The sequence below is a fragment of the Molossus molossus genome, unplaced genomic scaffold, assembly GCF_014108415.1.
Source record: "Molossus molossus isolate mMolMol1 unplaced genomic scaffold, mMolMol1.p scaffold_m16_p_3, whole genome shotgun sequence".
Classification (NCBI taxonomy): domain Eukaryota; kingdom Metazoa; phylum Chordata; class Mammalia; order Chiroptera; family Molossidae; genus Molossus; species Molossus molossus.
Genome location: NW_023425366.1, coordinates 37,695,479 through 37,722,236, shown reverse-complemented (window position 1 = coordinate 37,722,236; position 26,758 = coordinate 37,695,479). Strand labels below are relative to the sequence as shown.

Here is a 26,758-nt window from a genome sequence, read left to right as displayed (position 1 = left end):
GAGTGGAGAGGCCTGGGCTCCACCTGGAGTCTGAGGCATAGCCGGTCAGTCGACCCCCAGGCCAGGGAGGGCTGGGCAGCATTTTGACTTCAGTTAGAAGAAGCCAGGAAGAAACTGATCTGCACTGGAATCAGAAGTCTGGGGCTCAGGGCAAATCACCCTCTGGGTGGGGTGCACCGACACTAATGTGTGTGCCCTGGGCTCTGCCAGTCACCCGGCTGAGACACTCACAGCTGCAGCAGATTCAGCCCCGGCCCAGCATGTCCCCTGCCTTCCACATGGCTGAGGGGGATGCTGATGCTGTGGAAGGCATGTCCATTCCCATAGGAGACCTGGTTGCTGCGGTGGACAATTTCATGACTGGGGCAAAAGCCCTCCCTGGCCAAGCCCCGGCCCACAGCGTTCCACCTCTCAGCGCCCAGCCATGCCTGTGGGGACACTGACACCTCCTCCAAGCCAACAGGAAGGGTGTTGGAGTGACCATCATCCCAGGACACTGGCCACAAAGCCATGACGCTGCTGGGGTCAGAAACAAAAATAAGGATCAACTTATTGGTTCAGATAAATGTACATTTCTAGTTAGAAATCAGAGAGGAGCCATAAAAAACTATTGCCTGGGTTAAAAAGAAATTTTCTCTGTGCCAGCAACAATTGGTGAGTGCGACAGAGATCTCGTTAGTGAATCACTGGGAAGAGCCAATGAAAATGGCGCTATATTAGCCGTCCCGTACATAATCCAGGCTTCCCAGCACCAGGTGCTCTGAGCACGTTCCATACTGAACACATTTAATAGTTTCAAAACCTCCAGCTGGGCCCAGCAAGCACCTGTGTACAGATGAGTAACAGGTAGTAGGGGAATTTCGCCTATTACCCGGGCAGTGGACCCCCACCCATCCCTCACCCCTCCTCCCTCTTCCTCCTTCAACACCTTTGGGGTGGACAGAGTACAGGGCCGACATAGGGTCACAGCACTGACACACACTGAGAAAACCCTGTGTCCCAGCACAGAGACACATTCAAAGTGCCAACATTTACTTTGCGGCAGTGGGGAATGAATCTATAGGTGACTTTCTCCTCTTTTCCTCCTAAGCTTTCAAAATGATCATTTTGTGCCCTGGTTAGTTTGGCTCAGCAGTTAGAGCGTTGGCCCACGGACCAGTCATGGGTTCGATTTTGGTCAAGGGTACGGTTGCGGTTCGTCCCCGGCCCTGGTCAGAGTCATGCCGGAGACAACCAGTCCATGTATCTCTTTTACATCGATGTTTCTCTCTTTCTCTCCCTCCGTCCCACTCTATCTGAAGATACATATAAAAATATCCTTGGGTGAGGATTTAAAATAAAATAAAATGGTCATTTTGTGATAGCAGAACATTTAATATTTTAGATTTAGTATCTCTGAGAAAAAGGCTTAAGGGATATATTAGAAAGGCTTAAGGGATATTATAGCTGATGGTTGGTAATACCATCTTTGAATACATTTATGGAAAAGCGACTCAAATATTAACCTTTGACCCAGACCAGGACTGGCTTCCTGTGAGGACCCACAGGGCATTGCCGGCTGGGACATGCGGTTGTGGCTGGGTGCACAGTTTAACATGGGGAAGTTTGTGAATACGTTTACCATTCAAATTTTAACCCAATAAATGTTCTGTCTGATGCAACCCTTCATCTACCCGACAAATAACTTTAAGGCAAGAGGAACTTAGCTCCTGGAATAAGTAAAATTATTTAAATTCTAGATAAATACTTTCGGTGCATAAGTGGCTTGACTTTTAAAGTTCAGTTATATAAACGAAAGGTTTTGCATTTAATTTGGAAGAGTGAGTATTCCAAGCAAACAGTGTTTGTGGTATTTTCTCTCATACCACCTATTTGTTGGGTGTACTCAAGGATCCCTGGGGCTGGTGTCCCCGGAGGGGCAGCCTCCCCAGCGAACACCACCCCTTCTGAGAAGGGGAAGAGGCTGCTACCAGGGCAGAATTTCCTTGTGTCTACACTCATTTCTCTTACTTGTCCACACCTGGCTGGTCTGCACTGGCGTCAGTGACCCGTCCCCGGCCCCCAGTGGAGCCCTTGGTGCCCACGGCAGACAGCAGTGCACATGAACACGCTAAGGGTTGTTAGGTGTCCTGACAGGAAAACCGATCACTTAGCACCCCCAGTTCACTGGGCACTATTCTGTTGTGTCACTTGTCAGCTGCCACCTCTGTAGCTGCCCCATGGACACAGAGGGACAAGCGAGGTCTGCTCTCCTCAAATACCCCTCTGCTACCTCCCCGCTGGGGACACAGTGGCCCCTTCTCAGACTTACCTGTCCTGGGCCTCAGTCCTCCTAAACTTAGGGTTCCATCCACCAGTCTGCACAGAGGGACAGTGTGGGGGACTCAGGCACTGCGGGCTCCAGTACCAACCCTCCTGGAAAGTGCTGGGCAGCCTGGGGTGGTCATTTATCCTGCCCAGGGCAGGGCCCCGTGTCTTTGACCCTGGCCTGCAAAGTCCTGTTTCCTTCACCCGCCTCCCCACCCACACACCTGAAACACATTTCACAAAAAGAACTTGCCTTTCTCAGGAGTACTAACTGATATTGTTTATTTTGTTAAACTTTTAAAAAGTAGCCAGCCAGACTCACTAAACTGAAGTACTCTGACACTTTCCATTCTATGTGACGATCCTCAACATTGCAGGAGCTTCTTTTGCTTGGTGGCGTGGATCACCTGGGAGCAGTAGGTGGCCCAGCCCCTCCCAGTTACCTGGCAGGCAGGGTGGGGGCTTGAGAGGTGGAAGCTGGTGTGTGGCTGTCTGTGCATGTTTTGTCTCCCCAGCTCCGAGGTGAGCCTTCTGTGCAGCCAGTTAGCACGTGTACCTGGGGGTTGGTCTGCAGGACCCTGGTCTGTGGGAGGGTGAGGCACCTCAGCGTGTGGACGGAGATGACGTGTGCGTGGTAGCACTGTCCATGGGGGCAACTGAGCATGATTTGTTAATTATCTGTTTCAAAAAAGGTGACCTTTTCCTCTGCTTCCAGTAATCAGGATTCAGGTGAAGGCCATGAACCAGGCTGGTGAGATGCAGCTCTGAAGATTAAAGGAGTATCGTGGAGTAAAAAGCAAAAAAGCCAAACGCAGAGAAATCTGTTTACCCTTTAAATCACTAATTTTATTGTTGCTGAGCCTTAAATTAAAATGCTTCTCTCAAAGGACAATCACACGGCTTTTCTGGGGTTTAACTTGCAGACTTTGTGTCTAAAGGTCACTCTGCAAACAGCGTAAATGCGACGGTAAAGTGCAGGGTGGACAGAGGGCCGAGACTCCCACCTGACGGAACTGGGGGCACAGGCAGCCTCTCCTCCCCCAGGGACCTTGGTCTCTGCACACGTTGGCATGAGAAGAATACACTTCTTCAGGTGTTTTGAAATGAACAGTATTAAAGAGCCCGATGTCTCCTTGGGGAACAAATGGCAAATACAGCATTCCTATGTCTCGTCCCACAGGGGAATCTTACACTGGGCCAGCAGGACAGACTTTTAGATGTGATACAGGACCTTCCACCCATCCACCTACCTGTTCATTCATCCAAGTCCCTTCTATCTACCTATCCACCCACTCATTCATCTGTTATCCATTCTCCCACCATTCATCCATCCATCTATCCATTTATCATCCATTCATCAACCCAACAACCTGCCCATCAACCATCCATCCACATACCCATCTATACATTATCCATTCATAATCTGTCATCCACCCACTCATCCATTCTTCTCCCTGCTTCCTCCTATCCACCCACCTATCCTTTTTTATTCATCCACCCATTCACCAAACATCCACTTATTCACTCACTTGTTCATCTAAATACCAACCCATTAACTCATCCATCTGCAAATATGTAAGTGACACTGTCTGCTGTGTATTGGGACTATCCAAGACACTGGTAGAAGTGAATAGGACTTCTCAGGCCCTGCTCCCGGGGGAGCTCCCAGCCAGCTGGGGGGACAGAGGAGGAACACGCACCCTTGTGTGTGACACCCGGGGAGAGTGGGCATTCAGGGAGCACCTACCAGGGGCCAGAACCCAGAAGTAGGGTTGGAGCAGGCTTCCAGACTGATGGCCCAGAGAAAGTGGAGTGGTGTTAGGATTCAGTGGTTGGAAAGTGGGGGACGAGAGTGAAAAGGAGATTGTTCTAGACAGGGAACAAGTGGGAAGCTCAGGAATTTGGAGATTAGGCTGGAGCCTGGGGTGTGGTCTCAGGCACCTGAGTTCCACTCAGGGTGGACTCGTGCTGTCTAATAGCCCCAGAAGGCTCACCTGTGTTAGTTCCCGAGGCTGCTATAAAAAAGCACCACAGCCTGGGTGCAGTGGGGGGCTTGAAAAAACCAGAAATTTATTTTATTTACCTTTAAAATTTTTACTATATTTATTCCATAGTTCTGGGGTCTGAGTCTGGAATCAAGCTGTTGGAAGGGTGGTTCCTTCAGCAGGGCCCTGGGACAGCCTATTCCATGCCTCTCTCCGAGCTCCTGGAGGTACCTGGTGGTCTTGGGCATTGCGGGCTGTAGCTGCCTCACTCCCATCGCTCCCTTGGTCATCACATGGCCTTCTCCCCCGAGTCTCTGCGTCTCTCTCCTCTTTCCATAAGGTCACAAGTCATATTGGATTAAGCCTTACCCACTCCAGTATGACCTCATCTTAACTAATTACATTCCAGTAAGTACATTTCCTGTATGGGAAGATCACTGCTCATCCACAGCTGCTAACATTTAAGAGATGACAACTCCTGTGCTAGTGTTTGAGGGGCAACAGGAACCCTACCACTATCCTCATCCTCTCATCTGCCCCCTGCTGCTCTGGTGTACCTCTGACACTGCCCCGATATATGGTGATGACACATTTCCAATGAGGTGCCGGGGTTAGGACTTCACTGTCTCTTGCTGGGGCACAGAAGTTAACCTCTAGTGCCCCCTGTAAGTCAGTGCCATCTGCTAGCAGGTCCTCCCTAACTGGCTGAAATGTACTCCTGCAGTTTCCTGTGATCCATTCACGAACTCTCACAAGTGTGTTGTGACAGACACATGTGTGCATGTGTGCATGTTCTGCTGGGCACATGGCTGGAGGTGGAATTGTGTTTGGGGATGTACTTGTCCTTGGGCTGGAACTCCTGAGACGCAGAGCCTGAAATGAGGGTTCCCCTGATTCAGTAGAGGGGGCCTCTCAGGAAAAAATGGGGTAAGGGGGAGAAAGCCTAAGAACGAGCATGCTTTCAGGAGTGGTCAAGGCCAGCCTGCCCCCAGGGGCACAGACCTACCTCAGCCCTGCAGCAGAGGCCACACCTGATGGCAAAAGACATCCCACATGCCAGACGAAGGGCTTGCAGTGTCTGCTGCTGTGGGTCAACCTCGCAGACACACAGCTTCCAAGGTCGCAGACGATTCGCTGTGGTGCCTGAAGTGTGCTAGAGCTCCCAGTGCCCGGCTTGCTCGTTGATGGGCATGTCTGGCCTCTCAGCCTGCCGGCGTGGTGGGCTGACGTGGAGTGGTACGTGGCGCGCCTTGCGTGTCCTAGATTGCTGATGAGGTGAAGCATCTTGTCATGGGGCTGTTGGCCATTTGGACCTGCCTCCTCTTATGTGCCTGTCCCTTTTCCTATTGGGTTGTCCCTCTTCTTCTATTGATTTGTAGGAATTCTCTACATATTGAGGGTATAAGCCCTTTGTCACTTACATTTGTGGCGCAGCTCTGGGCAGCATGTGGCTGTCTGTCTGGCTGCCTAGGAGGCATCCCAGCACAGAAGCTTGGGATCGGGACACTGAGGAAAATCCCACTGTAACCAGCGGCTGCTGAGACAACAGCTCTCAGCAGCTTTGGGTGGCTTGGCTCCTCGGAACTGCTCCCTGGGACTGTCCAGAGAGACACGAAACTCCCAGGCTGTGTCCAGCTCACCACAGGGATCTCTACTGATGGCAGTGGACCCAGTGTGAGAGTGTGTGTGCATACGCACGCTCATGTGGGATGTGAAGCATGCATGGTGTGTGTGCTTGTATGTATGTGCACATGCAGGTGTTCACATGTGTGGGTGTGGTATGTATATGATGTGTGCAGTGTGTGCGCGCGTGTGACATGTGCAGAATGTGTACATGTGTCTGTGTGGGAGGATATGCAAGAAAGTACAACTTGGCTCCACCCTGGCATGTGACACTTGGAATGCTCCATGTGGGGGCTATGGCCACAATCAGGCGTTTGTTTCATGAGCTCCTTCCAGGGACCTGCAGGTGCCCACACTGCACCTGGGCGAGGACACAGCTGGAACAGAACAAGCCAGGGTCCTGTGAGGCTGTGAATGGTTAGTCTAAGTGGATCACGCCAGCTCCCGAGGCACCTGGTAACATAATGGTGCTGAGGTCTGCTCGCTTTGCCTTGTTGGGGCAGGTTCTGTGTCCAGCCCAGGATCTGTTGTGATGGCTGACAGAGATGGAGACACCTGCAGAGCCAGGAGGGGACGGGCGAGTCACAGCCACAGGGCAGGCAGCACCCCAGGGAAGCAGCGGCAGGAAGCGCTGGACAGCGAGGCGTGGCTCACCAGCATGTGGCCGGATGGGTAGAGCCAACTGCGCAGACTCTGTGTGGGTCCTGTGGTCCCTGGGGAAGTGAGACTCAAAAGAAATGAGGATGTTCTTTGGAGACCTGGGGCAAGAATGATCATGCAGGGGTGGGGCCACGAAGGCCCTGATGTGAGTATGTCTGCTTGGGGCAGGGCTGGAGTGTCTGGCAGGAGTGACTAGTGTCCTGTGATGTGGGCCACAGCCTGATGGGACTGATTAGCTGCCTGACCACGTGGATCACAGAATTGGTGTTTATATCAAGTATAACGATAAACCACAGAGCTCTCCTCTAGGCTGTGGCCTGAGGTGACTGGTATCTAGAAGGGCCCCTTTGACCACAGAGTGGATGAAAGACCCTCAGGGACCAAGGACAGGGAGCCGCTTAAGACCTGGTGGCATGTCCTTGGGAGAGGCACTTGGCCTGGGCACAGGTGGTTGTCAGACAGCAGGGTTGGAGTCTGGCCACGTATGAGCCTGCAGGGGAGCTGATGGGGCAGAGGAGGGCTCCAGAGAGGCAGGCAGGACAGCGCCAGGTTGGCCTGAGCCAGCGGGCACCAGGGAACCTGCAGGCATGGGCCTTGGTGGGGTCCAGGTTAAGCCCAGCAGAACTTCAGGGCCCAGACTGTGTTCCCTCTGGGTTGGAGAGGTGCCGGGTGGAGAGCTCACGAGGGAGTGGGAGTGAGGCTGAGAGCCTGAGGCAGCTAGCCCGCAAAAACAACATGGTCGAGCAAACATGTGGCCACACGGCTGCGTCTTTCCCGCATACATTTTTTATTGTTGGTGGTGCTGAGTATGGACACAGACAGACATTGACGACACTGGTGTTCTACATGGAGGCCTTGATGCTCCCTGAAAGGAGGCAGACCTGATTCCTCTTGGCCACACTGCAGACAACCTCCAGCTGACAGGCCAGAGTCCTCCCCTCTCCCCCGCCCCTGGAGCAGCAAGGTCCACACCCCCGGGGGCCATGGTCCACTGCAGGGGATGCCGAGCAGGCTCTGCATGGCCAGCACACATAGTGGGACTTCTCCTCCGGTCACAGCCCTGTGCATTCTGATGACCATTAGCCGCTTTCCCTCCAGGCAGGCGCCAGGTGCCCGGAGAGCGGTCCTTGGCCAGGAGTCTTCACTTGGTTTTGCTAATATTCTGGTAAACAACGACTAGAATACCAGCAAACAGGTTTTCAGAAACCAATCCTGCATTCTGAGAATTAGCTTTGATTCACAGGTAAATAGGATTTTAGAAAGCCATTACCTAACTTAGAAAGTGTTGCTATTGGTGTGATGTGTGCCTGAGAGAAATACAGTTCTGGTGGGGTCTTGTTCCCAAGGTCACAGCCTGAGGCTGCGCTTGGCAGGGTCTCCAGGCTGCCTGCCTTCAGGGCGCTGCTCGGTCAGGCCCCCAGCCAGGGAGGCCCTCCTGCCCACTGGGAGCGCACTTTCTCCTGCGGCTGGGGGCCACAGCGCGGTGACCATGAGCTGACAGAGCCCACATCAGACAGGAGTGATGGCAGCCATGTGGATTCCACAGAGTTTGTTTTTCTCAGCTACAAGGAAATAAACAGTGTTCCTATCACATAAGGGTCCCTCATCCTCGGTGGCACTGAACAGACTGTGTGTAGCGTGGAGACAGAAGGCCCCCACTTTATCACATTTTGCACAGTTTCTTCCATTTCACCTTCTGCACAATTAGGCAAAATATGATATTTGGCTTTTTTAAATGAGCAAAATAAATGACTCAGGAAGCCGTTGTGAGCACTGGGCTCTTGCAGAGTGCACCTATAATTACTGCATTTCTTTTTGGCACGCAGATGAGCGAGACCTGTGCTCCGGGCCGCGGCTGAGGCTGGGGAGCCATGTCACATGAACAGAACACAATGTTTTCTACCTGCGGGAACGGGCACAGATCTACAAAGTTACACAGCGACACAGGAGGGATGGCAGGTCCTCTCCCCATGGCACGAGGGTGTAAACAGTCAGAAGATAAAGCTCCTGTTTGTTTCCAGTGAAGCAGAAGTTGAATAGTAGAGCAGCCCCCCTTTCTGTCCAAGCTCAGTTTTTTCCGTCTTGGTTTGCGTCTCACGCACAGAGGGATGGCCGCCCTGGGTCTTCTTTCTCCACTCCCCTCTACACCATGAGCCAGTGGCGCAGCTGTGAAGAAAACAGGGCTTATTTAGAAGTGAATCAAGAAGACGATGACTGACTGGTAGCTGTGAGAAGTCTCAGCAGAGAGCATGGTGAGGAGGCAGTCTGGGAAGCTCATGGGGGCTGGCCTTAACCTGGACCCCACCAAGGCCCATGCCTGCAGGTTCCTGGACCTGATGCTTATTTAACTTCATCTAAATGAGTCACCACTTGACAAAGAGAGATTGGGGAGTATGGCTGCAGCAATGGGCCAGCTCACAGACCAGTGGCCCTGGTGGCTCTGGACAGACAGCATGCTACCAGTTGCTGGCCAGACACCAGCAAAGCTGGGGCTGGTCTCAGATGACACCCTTGCCAGCATGCCTGTCACCTGCATTCCTCAGGCCTCCATGGCCATTATCCCGGTGCCTCTGGTCTGTGCCAGTGACAGGCTGCGCCCTGCAGTTCCATGTTGCTTTTGTGACCCCCAACAGGTGTGGGAGCTGGCCTCATTACCGCTCAGGATGGATGAGATCGACAGGACAGCTATTTAGTCTTCCTGCAAATGTCATCGCCTATTATGCAGCTGGGAGTTCAGCCTGTTTTTTAGCACAAGCCATTCGATCACACTAAATGGCAAGAACTTTGCTTTTTAAACATTTTCAAAACAAGATCATGCAGGGCTTCTTTCTGACCCAGCCACAATGGGGACAGGAAGACGCTCAATTTGCCACTGGTCCCACTGCAGGGCTCTTTCATCACCCACATGCAATGGGGGCTTCAGGGGGCTTGCAGCAACTGACAGGTGCTGCCAGCACTAGCAGAGCCTGGGTGCTCTGTGAAGGGAGCTGGTGGGCAAGGGAGGCCATGCCTGGGACCCCAGCTCCGAGCCCCAACCCTCTGTCCTGGCCATAGACAGCAGCAGGAGGTGTGCTTAGGGAGCATCTCAGAACTCTCACAGATAAGATCAAGCCATGAGCTCGTGAATAAGGAGACCAGGAACATGACTGCAGCCCACCCTGAAACCCACCAGAAACTTCAGACCCCATGGGCCAGAGAGGTTGCGACTACTAGATTACGGGACCCTATGTAAGACCCTATGTTTTAAAAGTGACACGTGCAACTTACAATGCCGCACATTTCACAAGAGACAGGTGGACCAAATGCATCTCCCAGGGATGAAGTGAAGTGTAACTGTTGTGAAGTGGGGTACAGTCAGGGAGCTGTGGTGACGAGGTTGTGGCAGGTTTACGCCATGAATGTCATGCAGCGGGCAGAGGGAGAGAGCCACAGCCGCATGCAAGGGTAGCTCTGGTCAAGATAGAGTAATGGGGACTGAATTTACTCTGCCATCTGAAGGCACCCAAAATGAATAAAGTATACATAATAATGGTTGTCAAGACAGGGCATCAGGTGACAAGGGACAATGGCACTAGAGAAACAAGCATGGGGGCTGTCAGACCGCCAGCTGGATGCCTCCAAGAAATCTCTAGGCTGCAGTGTTGGGGACGGGAGCCTGGTGCAGCCAGTGAACACTCTGGTGCTGGGGACACTCAGGCAGCTGGAGTTTGTAGGATGAGGTGCCCTAGAGGAGAGACCTACAGAGGGAGCCCTGGGTTCCCCCTGAGGGTTCAGCCGAGGACTCCGTGCACCTGAGGCCAAGGAAAGAGCCACCTGACAGCATTAGAGGGAACAGCCTCTGATCCACACCCAGGATGGGCGCCATGCGACTGAAGACTCCCAGGTTCGTGGGGCACTGGGAAGAGTATTCACGAAGGTCTCGCTTCAGTAGCGGGAGGTAGTTAGCCCTGAACTAAATGCTGCTCTGGTCCCATCTAACAAACCTTAAAAAGTAAGCCCCCAAAAGATCACACTCTCCCCAAGTAACTTGACAACATTCTAGAACAAAGCTCAAGAACATTTAAAGGGATGCAACCATACCCAGCACCTAACAAGGTAAAACACACAATATTTGGAATTGGATTAAAAACCCCCAGACATGCAAAGAAGCAGCAAACTTCACCCCTAACGAGCAGAAACAGACACAGATGTTCCAATCAGAAGATAAGGGCGTGAAAACCACGACTATGCCTGCCCTGTATGTGCCCGAAAAGTTAAGCAGAGACAGGAAAGCTGTGAAAAGGCCCAAACTGAACTTCTAGAGAAGAAAACTACAATGTGCGAGATAATAAATTGCTGAATTACCAGCAGATTGGATACTACAGAGAAAAAAATAGTGAACTAAGGTAAAAAGCAACGGAAAGCACATGAAATAAATCAGAGAAAAAATCAGAGTGGCCTCTACAGGTCATCGCGACCCTGGGAAGAGGCAGGGCAGAAAAGTGCTGAAGAAATGATAGCCCCAAATTTCCAGATTTGCTGTAGACTGTAGACGCAGAGTTCCAAGAGGCTGGAGGAACGGTGGTGTCAGAAGCAGGAAGAAAGGGAAGGTGTGCTGCATCTACCCATGTGGGAAAACAACCTCCAAAGATTCAATCGGTGTAGTGCCCTTTTTATAAAGTTCAAAACAACTGAAACCAGGCAAGAGGCAACGAAAATATATCATAGAAAGGACAAGGGAACGCAGGTTGAGCTTGACTTGGTGCTGACTGTAGGGACAGACGGGAGGGGAGCAGATAGGTGGGTGAAGGCAAGTTACTATCAATGTGACATTTTGCCGTGGGAGCTCACAGGGCTGATTTTGTTATGAAGATAAATAATTAAAAAGTAGCCATGTGTCTAATGATGAGAGTGCGTTGTACAACTGTGCGCCTGAGACACAAAATTTAAGAAAACATCTGAAAGTGTATGAGACCTGGGGGACCCAGGCGAGTCTCACACACCAGAGCTCCAAAGAGAAACAGAGAGACTATATATATATATATATATATATTCTCACCCAAGGACTTTTTTTCCCTTTTTTTGTTCAGATAGAGTGGGAGGGAGAGAGAGGAAGAGAGAGAGAGAGAAACATCGACGTGAAAGGGACACATCAAGTGGCTGCCACCCGCACGACCAACAGGGCCGGGGACAAACTGCAACCAAGGTACGTGCCCTTAGCGGGAACCGAACCCGGGTCTCTCTAGACCGCAGGCTGACGCTCTAACCGCTGAGCCAAACTGGCCAGGGCCAGAGAGACAATATTTAAGTCTGGCTGCGAAATTCCCAGAACTGACAAAAGACATGGACCCACACACGCTGGACACACAAGATATCCTGAGAGGGATAAATAAATAAAACTATTTATAATATTTTTATAATAATAAAAATAGAAAGAAGTCTATGCCCAGGCACACCACAGGGTAACTGCAACACACAAAGCAAAGGGAACAGGAAAAGGTCCATGGCTCACGGTGACCGTGCCCCACAGGATTGCAAGTTTCTCAGTGTGATGACAGAGGCAGCAGCGGGGAATTAACATCTCAAAATGCTGAAATACAGTAACTGTCAACCAAAAACTTTGTGCCCATGAAGACTCTTTCATGAATGAAGACAAAAGAAAGACATTTACAGACTTGCAAAAGTGTGGAAGTTTATCAGGAGACCTTAAAGCAGTGGTTCTCAACCTTCCTAATGCCGCGACCCTTTAATACAGTTCCTCATGTTATGGTGACCCCCAACCATAAAATTATTTTTGTTGCTACTTCATAACTGTAATTTTGCTACTGTTATGAATTGCCATCGGAAACATGCGTTTTCCGATGGTCTTGGACTACCCCTGTGAAAGGGTCACTCGACCCCGAAAGGGGAAGCGACCCACAGGTTGAGAACTGCTGCCTTAAAGAAATGTCTGAACGATGTTTTGTTTTTGTTTTTTGAAAAGCAAGAAAATGATCCTCAAAGGAAAGATGTATATGCCAAAAAGTATGATGAATAAATAAACATTAAACATGCACATTAATTCAAGGGTACATTTCTATACAAAGTAGCAGTAGTGATAACAACAATAATAATGTATAGTGGGTTAAAAAAGGGGCTATTGGGCACTAATAGCATATTAATCAGCAGAAAAAAGATTTAGATGATTGTAATATTCAGAATGGGTGTGGAGTTATTATTTAGCTTTATACTTGAGTTGAAATATGCATGGTACAAGTTCAAGTACTACTATTAAAGGAACAGAATAAAGTATATTAGTCCTAAACATACAGAAAGGAAAAAAGTAGAATAAGAAAAAACAACCCCCCTAAAATCAATCCATGAAAAGGTAATAAAACATTAAAAATGGGACAAATAGAGTGAAAAGATAGTAAAATCAAGACCATATATATGAATACTTACAACAAATGTAAATAGATTAATCTGCTTGATTGTTAGAATAAAAAATTCCAAGTATATGCAAGTTTAAAAAATAATACTTAAATTCTAAGATCACTGCAAAGTTGAAAGTTAAAAGCTTGCAGAAGATATTTCAGGAAAACTCAAAGGAAACTTAGTGCAGCTGTAAAATTACTTTAAGAGTAAAAGTATCACAAAGGAGAAAAGATGGGTCAGGCTTCCAGGAAGGTGTGAGAATTCTAAACATGTATCCACCCCAGAAAGCAGCTCAGAATGTATGGAGCAAAAAGTGGTACAACTGCAGGGGGAAATTGGACAAATATGCTATCAAGGTGGGATATTCTGTAAATATCTCTTCATTACTCATGATCAAGCAGAGTTAAATTAGCAACGTGGTAGAAGATTTGAATAACAGGATATATAAGCCTAATCTAATGGACAGAAGAAGAATTGTGTATCAATAATTAGAGATAGACATTCATTTTAAGTTACATGTAATGTTTGTAAATTGATTAAGTATTCAGCCATAAAGATGTCTCAATGCACTTCAAAGAATAAGTAGCACAGGTGTCTGAACACAAAGCAATTCATTTAGAAATTAATAGCAGAGATAAATAAACCATCCCCATATATTTGGGATTATAAAAGCAGACCTGAAGAAATCACAAAATATATTAAAATATGCTTAGAACTGAATGATGAGGAAAATACTGTTAAACATTGTGGAATGCAGCCAACAGAATATTTTGAGGAAAATTAATAGACTTGAAGGTTTCTATCAGAAAACAGAAAGGTTGAGAATTAGTGATACAAGCTCTAAATTAAAACGTTGAGAAAAGTATAACAGAGTAAACCCAAAGAAAAAGAATAAAGAAATAACAAAGACAGGAGCGGAAATTAATGATAAAAAGCAAAGCAAGAATAGCACCCTGCACCAAGTCATCTGCCCTTCAAACAGTGTAAGAGGAAGTTCTTTGTCTCAGTACACCTCTCCCCCACCTCTGCCTAAAATCATATCCCTTAGATGGTTTATGAGTCAACGTGGCATCCACGTCCTGGAAGGATTGGCTATCTAGCAGTCACAGCTATCATTAGCACCCTGACTTGGCCCTCACCTGGTCTGGGGCCTTCTCACAAGGTGATGGAAAAGGGAGTGTCTGCCACGTCACCTCCCACTGACCAGCTGCATGACTGTGGGGTGTTCCTTAGCCCCTCTGTACTTCAGGGGCCTATTTTTGGTAGAGAGAATGACAACTTACCTTATAGGGTGTGGGAGTTAAAATGTGTCTCACGTTTTACTCTGTCTCTCAACAATGTTAGGACCGTTTCTGAAGTTGCTCCATAGTATGTGGTAAACACATGTGGAAGCTCACGCATGCTCTGATGGCTCCCAGTTGTAAGGTGAGGAGAAAGAATAAATCCTACCACAGTCCCAGTGTGACTCCCATATGGAGCCTCCCCTTATCTCCCCCAGTCTCCCTGCAGCCCCACCTGACATAGCAGCCTAAGCGACCCTGTCCAATGTCATCAGATGGAGAGATCTGGGCTCCATCAGGTCGCAGCACCTGCAGATGACCAGCAAGGTGGCCTGGGTTCCTCCAGATTTTTCTCCTTCTCTCACTCATCCCCTAGTGAGGCAGGTGGGTCCTTTGCTGATCCTACAATATGCCCTGCCCGTCCCTCAGGGCCTTTTCCTGTGATGTGGTCCCACCCTTCACACAGATGTCTGCCCAGATGACACCTCCTTGATGGGCTCCAAGTCACATTCTGCCCCCTCTGCTTTCTCTTTTCCCCATGCTCCTGATACACTTCATCTGCTGCCCGCCCTCCTCAGGTCAGGGGTTCTCAGAAGGTTGTGTCAGGGAGCATTGCTGAATGAATAGACGAGCCTCCCAGTTTTCTGAGGGCTGTGGTTCAAGGATGAGGCTTGCTCTCCAGATCCGTCTGCATGCCGAGGAGACGGTGGGGCGAGCAGTACTCACCGTGAACTGACGCACCTCCCCGCTGTCCACCAGCTCGTGTTCCTTCTCAGGGGTGATGGCATAGGCCACTTTCTAGGAGAGATGGAGAGACCGTGGGCGCCGGCACATGCTCAGCAAGGTGACTCGGCTCCCTGGTCGGCACGTGGGTGGTCAGCTGTAGGAGCTGACGTCCAGGTCCCCTTAGACTCTGGAGCAGAGTCCACACAGGTTGAAGAGGCAGATGTTGGAGAAGTTTTGTCTCCACATCAGCTCTCGGTGGGCTCAGTGAAGGTAACAACACGCACTCCCGCTGGCCCAAATCGGGCCTCGGGGCACCTGAAGCTCACATGCCACACGGGAGGACAGGCACCTGCTTCCTGTCATATTCGGCTCCAGGGAGCTGGCCTTCCTTCCACCTCCTGCCCAAACGACCTATGCCCCAGGGGCCAGACGAAGAGCAGCTGCGCTCCTTGCTGGCCCTCCAGTGCCCATCTCTCAGCAGCTGTCATCTTTGACTGTGGCCAGGTTTCCGCTCCAGTCTCATAACCTTAGGGGACCTCCTTCAGCCTCACCCATCTTGGGTACTGAAATTTTATGTGCTTTATGTTCCGAGTTTGGCTGGTGGGAGGTGAAAGGCCCTGTGATGTAGCGGGTGACAGGGGGTAAGGGGTCCTGTACACATACGCACCTCCCGCAGGGACCCGGGCAAGCTGCAGAACTTGTAGGCAGCGTAGATGGGCACCATGGACATGGAGGACGCTGCGATGGCCCACCCCAGCACGTTGGCCCACTCAGGGAAGATGTAGTCTCCATAGTGCGGGGGCCTGAAGGTCACGATGCTGACCACGACCACAAACTGAAACCAAGGGCAGAGGTCATACAGCAGCACTTAGCCGGTGGGTGGGGGGTACACAGGAAAAAGTCAGGAACCCCTCTCATCTCAGGCTTCCCCTCCAAAGCAGAGGTGTAGCTGAATGCAGGACACACAGGGGCCTCTATCGGGGGAAATCACCTTGGATCCCACGTGAGGTTTCTCAGTGGGTCTAAGAGTGGGGTGGGGTACAACTTCAGAAGTCCATAGAGGATTTCAGGGCCCAGCCTGCCCTCCTGAAGCCTGCATGACCACAGACTCCACCTCAGGGACCCTGGTCTCCAGGCAGGGTGGAATACCCTTCCCCAGCCTCGAGCACATTCACTGGCTCAGGTGACAGCCTGCTTGCGGCCACCTCCTCTGACCCTGGGGTAGGCAGGAGAGCGGGGCAGAGCAGGGACATGCACGGCCTTCGGCCCTTACCAGGAGGAAGCAGGGGCTGACGAACTTCCAGCACAGCCGCCAGTACAGACTGGGCCGCTGCCCAATCATCTGCTTGATGTCATCGCTAAACTGCCGCACACCTGGGGGAGCCCAGAAGGGAGGTCAGGATGGCACCTTCCCTGAGACCCGGGTGAGCGCCTTGGTCCTTGCTGACCCCCGGGTCTGCCCCAGTGGACCCCAAGCTCAGTCTGCCTCTTGTAGGGAACAGCCTCACTCCAGACTTCCCAGCTGTGTGGCTGACCAGTGGGTCCCCACACATGTCCTCCATGGTGACACTGGGTGGCATTTGCTCCTCTATCCTGATGGTCACTCAGGGAGACCTGTGGAGTACTAGCCACTCTGCCTGACCCCTCTTACCCTCTGCTTCAGGTCCTGCTCCCCACGTCCCACAGCTGTCTGCACCTCCCCTCTGCAATCATTATTTGTCTTTTTACATAAGAAATTGTGGCAAGATATATATAACACAACATTTATCATCTTAACCATGTTTAAAGGAACAGTTCTGTGGCATTAAGTACATCGCTTTGTTGTGTAGCATCACCCTCATCGATCTCTAGAATGTTTCCATCTACCCAAAGTGAGACTCTGAACTTATTAAAGTTCCCCCAGCTCCGGGAACTACCCTTCTATTTCCTGTCTCTATGAATTTGACAACTCTAGACATCTCCGTAAACTCACACAGGATGTTCCCTCTGGGGATTGGTTTATCTCACTTAGCATAATGTCCTCAAGGTTCATCCACGTTGTCGTGTGGGTCAGGATTTCCCTTTTTAAAGGGATGAATAGTATTCCACTGTATGCATATAATCATCATTTTTTAAGGAAAGCTATTTCTAGATAACCAGAATTTTCTCTAGGAGATCGTGGAAGTGATTTCTCCTGCCCTGAATTTGCCCTGGGCTCTGGTCATATGATCATGGCTGCTTTGCTGAGTTTGGTGGGTAAGTCTCATAGGTGTCACCTGTGCGGACATATCAGGGAGGCCCCTCCATTCAGAATTTCCTTTCACACTCCAACCCCATCATCAAAATCCCAGACACAGAAATGGACCTGGGGGCAAAGGAGAATGGAGAAGGACAAGCACAAAGGCCAGCAAAAAGGAAGTGTCCACCTGAGGCCCTCGGCCCCTCTGGACTCAGCCCTATGAGCAGCTGCAGGGTGGCCCTTGCCTGGTGTTGGGCCATCAGCTCTAAGACCCACAGAGACCCTCGGTGCACTGAAAGGTTGGTGCATTCCAAGGTAGTCTTACGGAAATGCAGACTTTGTTTCATTTAGATTAGAGGGATGTGAATTGCTGTTTGGAGAAATAATGCAGATCTGTCATCTGAGGCTTTGGGGAGCACGTTTGAGGAGCACGTTTGGGGAGCACGTTTGAGGAGCGCACGATCACTGTCCAGACAGCTTCCCTGCAGCCTCCACCAGCACTGAGTTCACAGCTGTGGGGCAGGTTTGAAGCTTCTCTCTCCTTCTGTAAGCAGTTTTGGGGGTGAAGGGGAGATAACAATGTAAAATGATAGACAAGGTATTGTTTCAAGGTGCCAATGAAAGTGCAGAGTTCAATATTTCCCTTTTCTGTAGAAAAATATCATAGAAAAAAATGTTATCAAGATGCAAACTCTGTCAGTTAAGCCTCTCAAAGGCAGGGCATATTAATAGGGTGTAGTTTCCATGGCTCTGAGAGAGAGAATATGACCCCCTAGGGGACACGAGGGAGCACACGAAGTGGGGTTTGTGCAACACCAGGCCTTTGGCTTCAGCACACACGTGTATGGAGCAATGTGGCTGTTTCCAGAGCTTCCATTGGCAACTCCCTCAAAGATGCCTGGCCAGGGAACTGAGTTGGCACCATGACCCATTTTAAAGACGAGAAAACAGAGAGAAGAGAGGTGGGTGGCTTGCCCAGGCCAGCGCTCAGGAAGGGGTAAAGACTCCTCCAGGTTTTTCTGATCGGTCACCACCCTAGGAGGGGTAGAAGGCCTCATCTGGGGGCCATCTGCCAACCAGCAGGCCCCCAGCCTCATGAGGCTCATAGTTCTAACTTCAGAAGAAGTGGCTGGACTTGGGTGGGTCTGAAGTCAGGTCAGCAGTGACATTCTTGAGGGGAGTTCTGCACCTGGAGAAGCCCGATGTGTGAGCAGGGGCACTTTGAAACATGCAAATTGAGGAAGGACATTTGTTAATCACATTCCCTGAGGAGGAAGAGGCTCGGCTTGTTTCTCTGGTGTGGTGGGGACCAGTCATCTCCTGGTCAGCTGGACACGGACATCACCTCCACCATGTTAGTGTCCCGGTGTCCCAGGAAACATTCTTTCATTAGAACCAATCAGGATGTTTCTGCAGCATAACTGAGTGGTTAACTGAATGCCTCTGACTACAGTAAGGATTTGGGGTACCTTCCAGACTGTCTTCATTGATCCAATGGGGTGACGGTTGCCAAGCCTCTGATCTCTGTGAGGCTGTGGTCACCAGAGCTTAAATTAGCTGCCCAGAGTTAGATTCATCCCTTTTCAAGCCAGCTTGACCAGAGAGGGAGCAGCACGGCCACGGGGCCACAGCGCAGGCCTCCTGTCCGCTGAAGCACACCAGTCCCCGGAACAGGCTCCGTCCTTACCGTAGAACCAGGCCACCCCAATGGCCTCGATGAGCACCCCGAAGAGGATGGATGTGCCGGCTGCAAAGTGGTCCAGCAGTGTAAAGACATAGATGCCACCCTGGAAGAGAGGGGAGCACCCGCTGAACTCTGGTGTCCCAGTGTGGCACGCGTGGCCTATGAAAGTGTCACCCATGAAAGTGCTTCCCCCAAACATAATCCTGGCCTGTGGGTTCAGTTTACAGACAGATTTGGTTTTACTCCCTATGAAGTCTGATTTGAGTCACTAAAATTCAATCCACATGCAAATTCTTAGGAACAGGTCTATTACCAAAAAAATAAAAATAAGATAAATAAAGATGACCTCTCTTCTCCTTTCTCAGGGCTGCTGGTACAACTAGAAATGAAAGCAATCAAATGCCAAGAACCTCTACTGGGAGAGGAGATGACCTGGGAGCCCCACACCCCATGGATTGGCCTCCCTCCAGCCCCACAAATCCAACAGGCAGGTGCCTGAGCCAAAGGCGCCTCCCAGGGAGCTGTCCAGGTGCTGAAGTAACTCTAGACCAAGTTCCCTTGTGCCATGGCTACTCCATGTGACCACAACTACCCTGAGTGTGACCACAGCTACTCTGAGTGACCATGGCTATCCGAGTATGATTACAAGTCAAGGGTTGTTTTCTCGGGGGAGCAGCTCTTAGAAAAACTGTGGCTCTGTCTAGCCTGACAGCACCAGCCTTGCCGCCCTGTGCTGAATGCTAATGAGGCATTGTTAGGTGAAGCTGAGCCAGTACGTACATTGGTGACGCAGAAGAGGGAGAGGAGGAAGGTGACCAGGACGATGGAGAGGGTGAAGAGCTCCCGGTGCCTGTGCAGCAGCTGGAACTCATCAATGAGCCCGGTGATCACTGATTCCATCCCGCCCATCTGCAGCCAACACAGAGTAGGGGATGCACTGGGGGGCACTCAGTACCATGACCAGGTGTGATTCACACACAATTCAGTGGATGTTTACCCAGAAAATGGACATGGAGTGGGAACTGCATGGTGTCCAAGGTGCAGAATGCCCTAAAGACAAGACAGCCCTTGTGAGGGCTTCTCTGGTGACATGGTCATTGGAGAGAGAGGACTGGGGGTGGACACTCTGTCCTCTAGTGGTGACTTTCTCAGCCACTATGAAGTCCTGAGAAGGGCATGGGGGAAGTGCTACATGACTAACATATGAAACCTTCCTGACTCCGAGCGTCATGATTCAGTGTTGCTCACATGGCCCTGACTGCTTGGCTATTCCATGTGACCACAGCCCCCAGGAGGGATGGCTGCATTTGCAGAATAGGGCAGCCAAAGTCTCCAGCCACAACCCAGGCCTGGCCCACTGGGGGGGGGTGCCTCCTTGCCCCACTCTGTTGGGACCACCTCTCTCAGGAAGCACTGTCACAGATGGATCCCCACCAGACATGCCATACAAGGGTGTGGTGTCCCCCAAGGGCTGGTGATTGGACTGGTAGGAGAGGAGGTGGAGAGCAACAGAGCATAACCAGCATTCTCACGGGGAGGGACTCTGCACTTTCCCGGAAGCTCAGGTCAACAAGGCCAGTCATGAGAGACTTGAGGGCTCAGCTGTTGGTCATGAGCAGACACCGAGGAAGGAGGCTGAGGAAGTCCAGGAGGCCCAGGGTTGAATGAGGGCCCATCATCTGCTCCCCTCTCACACACATACCCCCACCCAAGCACACACACGCGCGCGCGCACACACACACACACACACACACACACACACGAAGGGCCGCACATAAGACACTCAGTGGGCCAGGCCTGGGTTGTGGCTGGAGACTTTGGCTGCCCTATTCTGCAAATGCAGCCATCCCTCCTGGGGGCTGGGGGTCAGGGAAAGTGATGAGTCATGAAGAACGTGCCTTGACTGTGTGTGGTCACATCACCCTGTTTTCCTGTGCAGCCCTCTTGCTTCGTGTATATTTAGGGTCCAGGGTGGCTCAGGAAGAGCGCATAGCTGATGCCCCCAAATGAGAAAAGAAGGGGTGAGTTGGTCTGAACACCCCATACCTGGAAGGGTCTCAAGTAATCATGGAATCCCTCCCTGATACCCACGTGAGACTCCGTGAACACAGAAACTTTAGGGGACCCCCAGGGAGCATCTATGGCTGCAGATGAGCCTGGCTGTCATGGCTGGGGCCCCAGGCATGGGAACTGCTGGTGTCACTCACAGCGCTGTCGATCCCCAGGGTGAGCAGCATGATGAAGAAAACCACAGCCCAGGCCGAGGACAGCGGGAGCGTGGCGAGCGCCTCGGGATAGATGATGAAAATTAGCCCTGGCCCTGAAAGCAGAACCTCTGGTTGCCACCGAGTGTCACTTCACATTCACACCCTCTTCCCCACCCCAAGAGGTCAATGCCTCCAGATTTAGCAGCACAAAATCTTTCCCATCTCTGCCTCTGCTGTCCTCCCTCCTGTGAATTTCTCAGACACCTGGCTCTGGACTCTAGAGAATGGAAACCCAGAACCAATGGGAGACGGATTCACTTGCCCCATCCCCAGGGACTGCAGCCTTGCTCCAAATCACTCCTGTCCCTGGCTGCGAGGGTTCTGGGAAGGAGAGGGAGGAGCTTCAGGGTCCTGCCTGTGTCCTTGAGCATGAGGTGACCCTCTGGGTTTGTTCTTCCTGAGTAGGTCACAGACACACACATGCACATACTCACTCACTTGCACTCACTATGGTTCATGAGCAATATGTTGTAAATATTTTCTGTGCCCTGAAGTATTCTACATGTGCCCTTTAGCACCACAAACTGAGTGCACAGACCACATTCACAAATGCTGCCTGGTGTGTTGCTGGGAACCGGAGTGCTCCTGTGCACACACTGGCTCCTGGCAGCCCCTCTTCCAACATTCTGGAGCTGGTATTGCTGGGTCAGGACAGGTGCCAAGGGCAACCACACTGCTTCCTCATCCGCAGCAGGTGAGATCTGGGTGGAGGTGAAGACTGTGGGCTTGGACAGAGAGGGGGATGGGAACAGCAGGACTCAGCTAAGATGAGAAGCAGTTTGGCCTTGAATGATCCCAAAGTAAAAATGATTCCCATAGGAAGTTGGTAACTGACCATTTTCATGGATGACTTTAGACATGCATACACTTAGCTGACTAGCACTGCCCGCTGAACCTCTGCTTATGGAGGTAACTTATAGCTTTTCTGATTCCCCCAGTCCTCAGCAGACCTGTTGGCACCAGCCAGGAATAGGGCACTTATCATCTTTCTAGAGGATGGAATGAAGGCCAGAGACGGGCCAACCTCCCAGAAGCTCTATGGGCCCTGGGTTTGGGCTGGGCTCTCTGATTACCAAAATGCAATGCCAGGGGTTGGTTCTTTGAGATGCTCTAAAGTCTAAATGTCATAAAATCAGAACCCAGAAAGATATTCATCAGCTCAGTTGAACTAATGTCAACACCCTTACCTTTCATTTCTGTACCTGAGTTAACATTTCACCCTGTTTTCTTGAGAATTAGAGCCATAAATGACATTTACTTTGCTTGTCATGCAAATGCATAGAAGACATTCAGCTTTAGTTTCAAGGGTTAATAGAGGTTTTTGCAAGTTATTCCTATTTATCATAATAAAGGGCAAAAAGAACGTCGAAGATGCATAAATGCAAGTGAGTAAATTTCACTGCTCTGTACTTATTTGCGTTATGCTCCCATTCTCCCACCTTTATTAATTTTTTTTTCCTGGAGAAAAGAATATGGACTTCAAAACATGCAAAGGTCTCATCCCAGCCCCCTGCTGTGTCTGCAATTTCACAGGGGTCTTTTGATCTGGGAGTCTGTTTCCTACTTTCAAAGTAGGGTCTTAATGTTCAACTCTCTAGGACTTAGATGGGATAATGAGGCTGCTGGTCTGGGAGCTCAGGGCAGGGGGTGGGGTTTGGGGGTGGGGGGTGGTCCTCTGCTCCCTCCTCTCCTCCCCGAGTGATCACCTCCAGACCCAGGAAGATCAGTCCTTGGCACTCACAGGGCTTTTCTGAGTCTAAGGAGCAGACCCAGCAGAAGAAGGGACTTCCCAGCCACCAGGAGAAGGGAAGGAAGGCCTCAGGGCAGGTGCCTCTGAGCCAGAGGACAGTCTCCAGGGGGAGACCCCTCACCACCCAAAAGCAGAACGGTCGCGAAGGGGGACAGGGGCAGCCATCTCAAGAGACCTGGAGCCGGCACTGACCCCTTTCAAGGCTGCCTAGGCCACAGTTTCCATCAGGAACTAGAACCAAGCTGAATTCCAAGTGCCCTGGGGGTGCAGCAACCAGAGTCACCCCTCAGCACCTGTGCCCAGCCTCCCAGCTTCTCCTGATTGGCACATTTCCTGCTGGGGCCTAGCCTGCTCCTGTGTCATCTGTACCCACGCCCTCCACCCCGCCAACTCCCAGTGGGCAGACACTGTGTGCTGGAGAGTCCAGGGATTTCTCTGAATACTATCCAAATCCCATCTAAACACATCATGGTCCCTGGGTGCTCGGAGGGAGAAGCTTTGGGACAGATTAGCTGCTCATGTCTAAAACAACCCAGCTTCTTTTTGGCTGGTCACATGGATGTCCAAAGGCTTGTTGCTTGGAATAGGTCAGTGCTCCCCCCCACCCCCCTCCTCTCAAGGTGTAAACAAAGGCCGGGGGAGCCAGGGTGATGAGGGACCCAGACCCTCATCCTGCAGCCCAAGTGGCCTCTGTGAGGAGCATGTGATCAAGCACTGGTCACACTGTCCCGCACAGGGGGTGGGAGTGGGAGGGTGTGGGGACAGGGGCTGTCCTGCTTCCAGTTATTTGTCCTGCAATCGGTCCAGCACATGAACACTTGCAATTGTTCAGGTCAGCAACTCTTATGGTACCAAGGGCTGTGTGTCTCCCCCTCATTTTCTAGGAAAACACCTTTTGAGAACTAGCCTGGAGCAGGTGGAGGTATGGGGGCCCCGGCCTGCCCTTGGGGGACTCACCATCCTTGGCCACGTCCCCGATGGGCACACTGTGCTTCTGGGCCATGTACCCCAGGAAGGAGAAGACCACGAATCCGGAGGAGAAGCTCGTCAGGGAGTTGACTGAGGTGGTGATGATGGCATCTCTGTGAGAACAAGACACCCCATCCTAGCGCTGGATCAGCTGCAATTTCAGTCATTATTCTCAATTTACTTCGTGCGTTTCCCTATGAGCAGGGCCAGTCCTTCTCGCAGCTGCAGAGCCTGTGCCCCAGCTGCCCTGCCTGTGGGACGGGGCCTCCCACCGGGACCGCCCAGCTGCAGGCTCTCGGCATGTCCTTATGGTGACCAGCTGCTCTGTCTGCCTGGGACAGAGAGGCTCCTGGGACACATGGCTCAGTGCCGAAGGCAGGAGAGTTCCAACCAGCAATGCTGGGGCTCTGGGTGGACAGAACAGATGGACATGGGGGTCCCCACCCATGATGAGGCTGTCAGGCAGGGGAACTTGTTCAAATGCAGGTTCTCACAGGGTGGGTTTGGTGGGCCCCAGATGATGTGTTTTCCTGCTGCTCCTGGGTGGGGGGGCTGGTGCTGCTGGTCTGGAGACCCCACTCTGAGGGCTACAGGAGAGCAGGGGAGGATGTGTGTGGGGTCAGCCCTCCTGGGAGCCGAGTGGAAGGACATGGCAGAGTGCCCAGGCCAGGGGGCACACGTGGGCTCAGGCAGGTTGTGCCGGAAACAGCCACGCAGAGTTCATCCTCTGTGAGACCCTGGCGGCAGTCTGTCTGGTTATTCTGCTGTGCACACTGTCTCTGTATTTTTACCACATTTTAACCTCAGGATATGAAAGAATATAAACATGAGTTTGTCAAGATGAAAGAAAGCAGGTCCCAGGTGAATTGTGTTTCTGTTTTAAGAAGGAATTTGGGTCCAACATGTGGCTGTAGGTAAGTCAGGTCATTCTGGGCCAGGTGGCATGGCCAAGGTGCCATCAGGCTGTGGTACATGGTGCTGACATTTTCCTTCCTGTCCTAATGCTGGGCCACCTGGGTGACTCTGCACAGGGTCCGGGACACCCTCCAGGACCTAGCTCCCAGGTGCAGGCCAGGGGGACATGTTCACGTGCTTCGCTGAGGGGAAGTCTGGAGGAGAAGCCTGACCCTGGGCTTTGGGAGGAGGAGGGAGGCAGGGGTGGGGAGGGCGCAGAGCTGGGGCCTCAGGAATCTGCTGCTCCCGGATCTAGGAGGCTTCCTTGCAGGGAGGTGATACACGTCTTCCCGTGTTTCAACACCTTCCTTAAAGCCAGAATCAACATTTTGTCTGTAGCTTCCTCATTTCAATTTCCACTTAAAAATCCATTTGGTTCAGAGCTTTGGCACACAGTTCATTTCCCCCTTCCTTTCCCCAACCAGGGACGTATTGCGATGCCCCCACGTCTGTGTCAGCAATGCCCCTTGATTTTGCAGACCATCTCATGGGAGGGGATGGGAGGGGAGCTCAGGACCTACCTGTAGCAGTTGTTGGTGAATTTATTGTAACTGGAGAAGGCGATTAGCACCCCAAACCCAATGCCCAGGGAGAAGCATATCTGGGTGGCAGCATCAATCCAAACCTGCAGCAGAGGGGAGATGAGCTGCCATTAGAGATAAATGTGGGAAGCAAGGGCCAGCTGTCGGGCAACTGTGCGGAGACCGAGGCCTCAGCTCCCTGTGCTCCCTGCCGGTGTCTGCAGCTGAGATGCCCCCAGCTCCATGGAACAGGGTGGAATTTAAACTCAACATCATCATCAACAAGCAGCTGGCACCAACAGCACGGTCAGAGTAAAGGCGTCTCAGGGAAGAAACCTCCCGGTGTCACAGGCCCGAAGGAGGGTGAGGAGAAGGGGCCGCGTCTTTGTGCATTCTTTGCGATTTCCCTGGACTATCGGTACTGATTCTCCACGTGACCACAGTTGATTCATTGTGAATTAATGCTGGCGTCTGCTTTGCTTCCTCCTGAGAGCTGCCTGGAGCTGTGGTCTGGGGCCTCTGCTGCATTTCCTCACTCGGCCGCTGTCCAGCTCCCTCTTCCTTCGCGCGTGGAACACGTGTCTGCTCTGTGCCCTCACCTCCCGTCTTCATGTGGGTTCCCAGCTGGTGCCACACCGCTGTCCTCACCTTGTGGGCTGGAAGGTGTCATGTGTGAGGAGACTTCCTCCCATGGCTCCTGCAGGTACTTCCCCTACTGGGGCTCCTGGGAGCCACGCCCTCCCCTCCCTCCTTGCTCCCTCATTCTTTCCCATTTCTGCCTCAGGACTGCTCCCTCCTGAGTCCCTGGTGAGCCCCACAGGTGCCTCTCATTGCAACCTAGCAGCACAAGGCAGCCACCTTCCAAAAGGCCCTCTGCCCCCAGCCTGGGCCTTCCCCTTCTGGGCGCCTGCTCCTTCCACACCTAGCTGGACTCCCTGGGGTAGCTGTTGGAGCGCCACCATCTGCCCCGATCTCGTCCACCTGAATTTGCACCCACTTCCTTTCGAAAGCTGCCATCCCACTAGCCCTGCACCCACCTGTCAGTGTCACTGCCGTTTCTGAGCCATGTCCCTGCAATACCAACCCCTTCTCTCTGTCTCGGGAGACCCCTGTCCCATGGCCTGCCAAGTCTCTTTTCAGAAGGTTTTCTCCAAGTACTTCTTCCTTAGCTGAAGAAACTTGCAGCCTGACTCTGGACTTAGTTTTTGATGTGATGCAACTTAAATTGTGCTCTTGTGCTGTGGGCGCCTGGAGTGTTTCACCATTAAGGTCTGGCTTCCTGAGGATGGAGCCCTGGTTCCTGCATTGCTGACAGGTCTCGGCCTTGCTGGGCCAATGACCAGGGCGCTGGCGCTCAGGGCTGCGTTCCAGGTGGGTAGCAAAGCTCTGGCATAGATGGGCAGCCCATGGTGCTTATCCGG

General features: G+C 51.6%; 1 protein-coding gene across 1 annotated transcript in view; it reads right to left on the bottom strand.

Annotated features, from left to right (window-relative positions):
• Nucleotides 1-8,057: 8,057 nt before the first annotated feature.
• SLC6A3 (solute carrier family 6 member 3) overlaps nucleotides 8,058-26,758 on the bottom strand; it is a 42,660-nt gene continuing 23,959 nt past the window's right edge. Inside the window, exons 7-15 of the mRNA XM_036279335.1 lie at nucleotides 25,338-25,441; nucleotides 23,851-23,975; nucleotides 21,084-21,196; nucleotides 19,657-19,785; nucleotides 18,880-18,979; nucleotides 16,248-16,348; nucleotides 15,642-15,809; nucleotides 14,975-15,046; nucleotides 8,058-8,741 (exon numbers count right to left, since the gene is read on the bottom strand). Coding sequence (XP_036135228.1) covers nucleotides 8,718-8,741; nucleotides 14,975-15,046; nucleotides 15,642-15,809; nucleotides 16,248-16,348; nucleotides 18,880-18,979; nucleotides 19,657-19,785; nucleotides 21,084-21,196; nucleotides 23,851-23,975; nucleotides 25,338-25,441 — 936 coding nt within the window. The 3' untranslated portion in view covers nucleotides 8,058-8,717. The remainder of the gene's footprint in view (nucleotides 8,742-14,974; nucleotides 15,047-15,641; nucleotides 15,810-16,247; nucleotides 16,349-18,879; nucleotides 18,980-19,656; nucleotides 19,786-21,083; nucleotides 21,197-23,850; nucleotides 23,976-25,337; nucleotides 25,442-26,758) is intronic.